The sequence below is a fragment of the Sinohyriopsis cumingii genome, chromosome 4 (assembly GCF_028554795.1).
Source record: "Sinohyriopsis cumingii isolate HCF-2022 chromosome 4, ASM2855479v2, whole genome shotgun sequence".
Lineage (NCBI taxonomy): Eukaryota > Metazoa > Mollusca > Bivalvia > Unionida > Unionidae > Sinohyriopsis > Sinohyriopsis cumingii.
In genome coordinates this window covers 91,933,358-91,942,003 of record NC_142964.1, presented here as the reverse complement: position 1 = coordinate 91,942,003, position 8,646 = coordinate 91,933,358, and the positions used below count along the sequence as shown (strand labels likewise).

Genomic DNA, 8,646 nt, shown 5'->3' with positions numbered 1-8,646 from the left:
TCATCTACTCTCCCCCCCCCCCCCCACGCGTTATTGCGTTTGTTCCGGCTTGTTCCGGCTTGTGCTAATTTGGTCCGGTAAATAGTCTAACCCACCTACGTTCGCTTGGTTACCTGCAAAAGTGTACTGTAGAGTTTAAGAAAATAATCTTGTTTCCGTTACGATATTATAAATACAATTATTGCAGAATAATTAATTAGAAGAAAAGAACAATATCGAAGTTTATTTTTCTAAATGTATTAAATGACTTTCTTGTATTTTCTATAAATTTACTCTATTTCGTTCCATTCCACAATTGCTTCTAATAAAATGTTCCCGCGAAAGATGGATTTTCAACTGATTTGTGACGTCTAACTACAGATGTAGTTTCGTTTCAGTTTGGAATTATTTATAAATCACAAAAATGGCAGGAAAAAGGAAACTTAGTATTTTAAAGGAACAGAATGGTGATGCTGATGGCGCATTATCTTTAGCTGCAAAAAGACCTGAGAAGACAGACCCCAGATACGTCGAGGGCGCCATAGTTCGGATAAAGCTGGAAAACGTTTTGTATGTTGTATTAAGTTCCACTCCCTAAGCTTGTTATTCAGTCAGAACCACCAGCACCAGCTTCTTTATTATATCCAAAGTATGATCAAGTGAAATCATACATTATTGAATCAACCTGAGACTGCAGGGGTGGGGGTGGAAATTCATGACCTAGCTCACCAAATATAACTAGAGTAGCTAGTTCAACACAGTTTTGAAAATATTAACAAGCACTTATAAATCATACATTTTTGGAAAGTTCATGTCCTGAAAAGTTAAAATCCGAACTCCTTTTTAAAATATAGAATTCTTTAAATTTTTAACGAATTTTTAAAGTTTGATCATGAAAACAAGTCTGCCAAAATGTAGATGCACTGGTGTGTTGGCTAAAACTTCCATTTGTATGCATGTAAATTTTAAAGGAAAGCAATGAAATTGTAAATAAAGTCCAAAACATTTAACTATCTAAATGTATCAACTGATTGTCTAGTAGCTACGATGTTGTAGCCTCAACTTGATTTGTTGTGGTTGAGGCTACGAACTGATCCCATATCATGTAATGGAACAAAAAAAATCATCACCAAAGTCAGAAAAACAAACAGTGTAGAAATCAACTACATAAGTATTATCATGTTGTGAAAGAAGTTTGGCTTATATTGAATTTATTAAGCCCTTACACGATAAAATAAATTGGCATGGTTATACTAACCTCATCCTGTCCGCCATGACAGATAATGCAAGACTGTCGCCGTGACCCCTTTTCTACATAAGGCTTGCCTGACCATATTTGGATCTTCTGCGCCAAAATTATTATCAATCAAGTGGCAAATAATTGCTTCTTGGTGGAATTTCAAAGTTGCTGATAAACTGTATTTACTTTTAATGTGCAGAATTTCTGACTCAAACGGCGCCAAATTTTTTACTTCGATTTGTTTACATTTCCAAATAAGGCATCAATGTCCTTATATGGCACACAAACAAATGAAGCTGAAAACGGAAGTATCATTATTTGAACTAATATGGCAGACGATCGAAACGAAAATATCGGCTAAAAAAGGTAAACAAGATTTTACAACCATTTCTACAGTGATTTTCGATATTTCTCGTATTAAATAAGAAGATTACTCAATTTATTGGATTATATGCAAGGATTATGTTTAAAGTGTTATTATTAGGTTAAAAGAGCTCCGGGTGTGAATCACACCTGGCTTGCTCAATTGACACGTAATATTAGTACCCTGTCCACGAGGTAGGAGTAAGGGTACTAATATTAGTACTAGTTGTCTAGGTACATTAGCACATTTGTAGCAACATCAATCAGAAACGGGTTATTTTTCTCTTTTCGGGGTTACCACTTTTGGCACTTATAACATGTACATGACACAAAATCAAGCAACTCTCTTTTCAAATGTTAATAAAAAACAAAAATAACAAAACATCTTATAAAAATGGTTCTGAAGATATTTTAATGATAATGCACATACCATTAAACAACAATCTTTAAGTCCCCTTTTTTGTAATCTTCCAAAATTTTATATGAATAAATCGCACTGTCTCCATCATATTTGATGTTATGCCATTTTTTGTATCCTGGAACATGAGTTAAATATAAAAGAAAAACAATTTTCTTTCTCATTAGTAGAATATCTCTGGATTATCTTAAAATGTGCCTTTTTCACATTAAATTTTTTAGTGCAATAGTCTATAGCTGAGGAAAACTAATTACAAGAAGAACCATTCACTGTCAGTACCTTAAATTCAAACTTTTCCCATTAAACTGACAATGTCATAAAATAATCAGTTATAAACAATATTGCTTCTAAAATCAATTTACATTTTTAAATTTAAGTGTACATATATTTTAAAACAAATAAAATTAGTTCTTGCACATACTTTTGACAGTACTGGTACTTAATTTTTCTGATAACATTTCTTTGTAATTTACCAAAGAATATTATTTCCAGAAAGATTATATTATTAATGATGTTATTATTTTGATAATTTTTTAGTCTTAATAGGCATTTAAAACTATATCACTTTTCAGGAATTTTAGCATATTATAATTGACTGAAATTGAGAAGAGTTCCTGAGTGTGAAAAGTGTTATAATTAGATGATTACATGCACATAACAATTGATGATGCAAGAATTAGAGTTTAAAGCATCATTCCTCAGTATTGTTTTACCCAAGTTATTATTTGGCCAGTGTACCATTTTACAGCATTTCCTTCCAGGAAGGCATGTTTCACTTTTTCCCCAACAATAATAGGGCTATCTTCATTTCCATTTTCAATCACTGAGTATGCATGATGTACAAGTTTGTTAACATTCACAATAAGTTCCTCTATGGTAAGCTTTAAACTTTGTGTCCATTTTCAGTTTTACTTATTCTAAACACATCTTTGTCCTGTCCTAGTCTTTGCTTTAATACTTGTTTTCTAAATGTCATTTGAGTTTTCTCTTTGTCAGCTTTTGTCTGCAGTCTTGCAATCAACTTCTTCATTTTGCCCCACAATTGTACCTTCTTAGTCAAATTTTCAAGTTTTTCTAAACTTGTTTGTTTCTTTCTCTCTACATTGTCTTTTTTTCAGCAGTTATTCTTCTTCTTAATTCAATTTCTGTCTTTCTCTAAACTTATCTCTCAGTTTTTGAGTCTGTCCTCAGACTGATGACATTAACATGTCACATCCTTTCATAAGTTTTTCCTTGAATCCAATCCATTGACTTGATATTTGGGCTTCAGATGCAAGGAGACTTTTATTTGGCTTCTGATTTAGTAGTCTGTTCAAATGTCCAAAGATGGATTCAGAAAATTTATTGTGCTTTGGAACTCCTTTAGTCTTGGCCTTGATTTGTTCCAATGATTTGTCCCAGATTCCATCATGTAAGTAGTCTCTGAACAGTTGTTTACTAAGTTCACACAAAGCATAGTGAGAACTTCCCATCATGTTCCCAACTTGCAATTAAAATCTTGTCAATTTCTGATTTCACCAGTTTCTCCTGATTCTTGAATGAAAGAAGATATTTTCCATCGATGAACTCCTGGGCATTGTTTTCAAAATTGTCTAAATAAGTGACCAGTTCTTGGTAGCTATGTTTTGCTTCAATTATGTGAACACCTTCATCTTCAACTAAACACCACAAAGGGGAGGTAATTAGTTCACATACAAGACCAAGAGTCTTACAGCCTCCCAAGTATTCGGACACACCTAAGTCAAACTTCGCCGATGAAAGTAACCTGTTGGTACATTCAGTCTCCAAGAAACTGATCATCTGGTCTTTAAGAAAGAATACACTGGCTGCATTATCAAGCATAGTATTAAACCTATTTCCTCTAAACTTTTCAAGTGGTACATGTTTCATTTTCTGATTTCACCAGTTTCTCCTGATTCTTGAATGAAAGAAGATATTTTCCATCGATGAACTCCTGGGCATTGTTTTCAAAATTGTCTAAATAAGTGACCAGTTCTTGGTAGCTATGTTTTGCTTCAATTATGTGAACACCTTCATCTTCAACTAAACACCACAAAGGGGAGGTAATTAGTTCACATACAAGACCAAGAGTCTTACAGCCTCCCAAGTATTCGGACACACCTAAGTCAAACTTCGCCGATGAAAGTAACCTGTTGGTACATTCAGTCTCCAAGAAACTGATCATCTGGTCTTTAAGAAAGAATACACTGGCTGCATTATCAAGCAAAGTATTAAACCTATTTCCTCTAAACTTTTCAAGTGGTACATGTTTCATTTTCTTCTGTTCAAGACATGGTTTAACAAATGTTTTAAGTTCTTGGTGGTGTCCATTTTTCTCATCCCTGCTTCTGGCAAGTGCTTTACATGCAGTTCTAATAATTCTCACTGTCCCAGGTTCACAACATTTTTGGAATGTTGGATCAAGTATTGGGGAAGTCTCAAAAAAAAAACATTTTCAGTCTCAATTGGTGATTTGGAAGCTATCTCTGCTATGAGTACTAGAGCATGTAATGAACAGAAGAAATTACAAAGTTTGCTCACAGACAGTTGCTCCTCTACTGCCATGTCATTCCAAGCCTCTCCAATATCTTCTTTAAGAATGTCTGACCTAAAATCCTCAAGGAGTTCATTAAAAAAGTTTTTTGTGTAGATACCCTATCTGACATGGTATAAGATATGTTACTTAGCATCTTCCTCAATGTAGAATTGTCTGGCTTGCAACGTCTATGTCACGAAGAATTTCTTGCAACAATGCCAGGGTATCTTTTCCTGCTTTTGTGGTCATCATACACCCAGCACACACAGTCGTCCATCTTCATCAGAGGCATGCATGCCTTCAAATTTGTTCCAAATTTACTGGTCTCATCACTTAATAAGCATGTGTTAGCTTTATTAGAAAATTCTTTGGCAATGTGCTTTTGCGAAGCTACTAAACTTTGAATATTCATATTGTATAGTGTTGTTCCAATTATCAATTATAATCGATCATCAGTTGGTTGAGCGAACCAATAAGATAATCGATTGTGAAACTCCATAATCGATTATGTGTAAAGGGAGACTACTTTTTAGTTGTATGCAAAGCACAAAGGGTAGTAAAACTCCCAGCCACTAAAGTTGACCTGAAATTTATTAATTCCCTTCACAACTACAAATATAAAACCATATGATACTTCATAGGTGCAAAATTTCATAATTAGGAGCATATAGCCATTATTACATGATCAAGTTGTTAAATAGTTGAATTAATAACTTTAAACACATTTTGATGATTTGTTTCAGTTTTAAATGCAATATTATTTGAAGTATTTGTAAACAGTGACAAACAAGAAAACCGTGTCCTTCTACAGTTAAAATTATAGACACATCACATATGAATGAAAGGATTTTGGGGTTTCTAGCAGTATTTCAGTTGCATATGACTTATCAGCCGTAAAAAGTTGCGTTCATTTAACAAAGATGTAGAACAAAAATAACACACAACACAATAGACAAAAATGTAATATTATTATCAGGTTAAAGTATACATGTCATTAAAAGAGATTACTCCTGTACATTTACTAACATCTTGAACTATTGATCAAAGATATAACTGAATAACAAACAAAAATTAAAATTTGCTCTTAGTAACCGATTATAATCGATTATCAGTTGGTTAAGTGGAACCGATTATCGATTATGAATTTCTGACAGATTCCCATCACTAATATTGTATATTGTTGCAGTACATGGTAATTTGTTTGCTCTCAGATGTATTAGTTTTAAAACTACTTGTATTGTTTTTCCATTTTTATTCTGCGGATCATTACATTGTAAAAGTTCATACACATACTCTTGCATCTTTGTTGTAAAGGAATGGGAGTGCTCATTATATGTGATCACATTGTCATTTACAAGTTCTCAGCCAGTCATTTTTTGCTGTTGTATCTTTAAGTTTTTGATTTAAATGTTATTTCCATAATACTGATTCACAGCATCTTCTTTTATCTTGTTTATTAAAAACTCATTTGTGACTGTATTTGTAGCCATTTCAAGAGAACACTTTCTTACAACATAAGTGTTTGACATATGCTGTCTGATTTGGACTCAGTCTCAAAGGCCGTTTTTTCTGATATTATATTGTCTATAAAGTCTTGTGTGCATATCATCAAACACTCTGTTTGTGTAGAACTTGATGTCAACAGGCCTCCACTTTCCTGTGATTGTATACTTTTTTCAGCGTGAACAGGTGTGTCACAATCTTTCATGGTGTTTACCAAAAAGATTGAGTGACATACTACCACTGATTCTGTTTTCACCAGTGTGTTTAATTTCCTGCTATTGTCATCTGCAGGGAAGTTTATTTGGGTTTGACTAGTTTTCCGTGTCCTATTGACAAAGCAAGAAAGAATGATGTTCCCATAAAAAAATGAGTTTACAGTAATGTGGGTGATATACAGTATACTACATTACTTTTATCTTCATTTGTAGTAGTAGCATGATGGTAAGAAGAAAAGGAATAGGATATGAATACATTGAAATCAAAGCTTTAACATGTATTAATAAATTAAACCAATTTCACTGACAGAAAGTTATAAAGGAATAGAATATCAGTACATTCAAAGCAGTGCTATAGCATATATTGAATATTGGAATTAAGCCAAAACCAATTCCACTGACAAAGTTATAAAGGAATAGGATATCAATACATTCAAAGCAGTGCTATAGCATATATTGAATATTGGAATTAAGCCAAAACCAATTCCACTGACAAAATTATAAAGGAATAGGATATCAATACATTCAAAGCAGAGCTATAGCATATATTGAATATTGGAATTAAGCCAAAACCAATTCCACTGACAGAAAGTTATAAAGGAATAGGATATCAATACATTCAAAACAGTGCTATTGCATATATTGAATATTGGAATTAAGCCAAAACCAATTCCACTGACAAAGTTATAAAGGAATAGGATATCAATACATTCAAAGCAGTGCTATAGCATTTATTGAATATTGGAATTAAGCCAAAACCAATTCCACTGACAAAGTTATAAAGGAATAGGATATCAATACATTCAAAGCAGTGCTATAGCATATATTAAATATTGGAATTAAACCAAAACCAATTCCACTCAAAAAAGTTATAAAGCTATAAAAGAGAATAGACTACTAAAAATGAGTTCTCTTTAACACATTAACTAGTGGAGGTTTTTGTTGTTTTTGCCTGAAATTTGAGTAGGAAACAAATTTTGAAAGCTATTTCTGAATAGATCGGAAAAGACCAAATCCCAGGTGATCTTTCAATAACATACTGCCTAGTTGTGTTAAAAACATTGTTTTTCATTGGCTCACGCATGAGCAGAAGGGTAAATGTTGGATTATTTTTGGTGTTAAACGGAGCCATTATTTTTATATCGAGACCACTCTTTAATCCAAATGCCCATCTTATCCTACTTTTTGCAAAGGTTCATCTGTCTGTTTGCAGTTCATACCGGTTTGCCTTAGATCTGAGACTAAAAAGTCTAAAATCTGGACACAAAATCATATTCCGACCACAGGTGAATTTTGGGTAGAAAAAATCGGGTCCAAAAAAAGAGGTTTTTCCCTGTGTATTTTGTAGTCCAACTAGAAATTCCAGATTATTTGGTATCATTGTAGAGCTACATCTGTCTACCTTTCTATAATACCACCCACTTTAGTGTATCATGCATTGACCATGATGCTACAGAGCTTGGTAGTAGGCCACTACCTCTTTCCACGTTAACTCGTTGCCAGGGGTTAATGTGTTAAAGCAAAAAATGCATTCATAATTATAAGGTAGCAGTGTGGCAAAATAGTTGTGAAGTTCACCGTTGTAACTTTGTAATTCAGGTTCGTAGGTTTTAATCTTGGCATGAAAAAATTATTGAAAATATCTTCTAAATATATTAGATTAAGTTAATTGATATTATCTCATCATTAGAAACTTTCACAAGTTAAACTTTCCATTTTTCATGGGCATAATTCATTTAATTTAAAGTTAAATATTTCTTTTTTTGATAGGGAGTCAAATTGATAATTTCAGTGTAATAAAATTTTTCGTTTATTTACATATCTAGTTTTGTTTTTGGAAAGAGAACACAGTTGAATTATTGCTTGTAATAGTTCAGTTACTATACATCATCCCAAAAACTTAAAGCTTTCAGCTTCAATGTCAGAATCAAAGGAAATTCTTTTTCTGGGATTTCTCTTAAACACTGGACATTGCTATAAAAAAATAGTTTCGATGAAATAAAATATATGTTTATAAGAATGTATTTTGCTTTCATTAAAAAATAAACTTTCTATCATTCTTCTATGTTATTGTGTTACACTTCTAGGTACATATTTAGTCAACATTCAAATAAATTGACTAATTAGCAATAAATAATATCAACAGGAATAATATTATTCCTCTGATCTTTGTGAAAAAAATCCCACTGCTGTAAGTAAAGTCTTTGGTCATTTAATATGACATATAATAGGCTTCATTGCTTAGAACGAAGATGAAAACCATTTGTTAGATATCAACCCTTACCAGTTCTCCTCATCAGGGGTTAAACACAATGAATACTGGGATAACAATTCCACTGCAGGAGATTGTGTTGAGAAGTCAATCATCTCAATGTCAGTCTCTGAATCAAAT

At 32.7% G+C, this 8,646-nt stretch overlaps 1 protein-coding gene and 1 pseudogene across 2 annotated transcripts in view; one reads left to right on the top strand and one right to left on the bottom strand.

Annotated features, from left to right (window-relative positions):
- Positions 1-316: 316 nt before the first annotated feature.
- The window catches only part of LOC149801669 (structural maintenance of chromosomes protein 5-like), a 126,216-nt gene continuing 117,886 nt past the window's right edge, over positions 317-8,646 (top strand). For both annotated transcript variants that reach the window (XM_089955946.1, XM_089955945.1), the window contains exon 1: positions 317-549. In XM_089955946.1, coding sequence (XP_089812072.1) covers positions 404-549 — 146 coding nt within the window. In that variant the 5' untranslated portion in view covers positions 317-403. The remainder of the gene's footprint in view (positions 550-8,646) is intronic.
- LOC149801670 (uncharacterized) lies at positions 2,699-8,551 on the bottom strand (annotated as a pseudogene).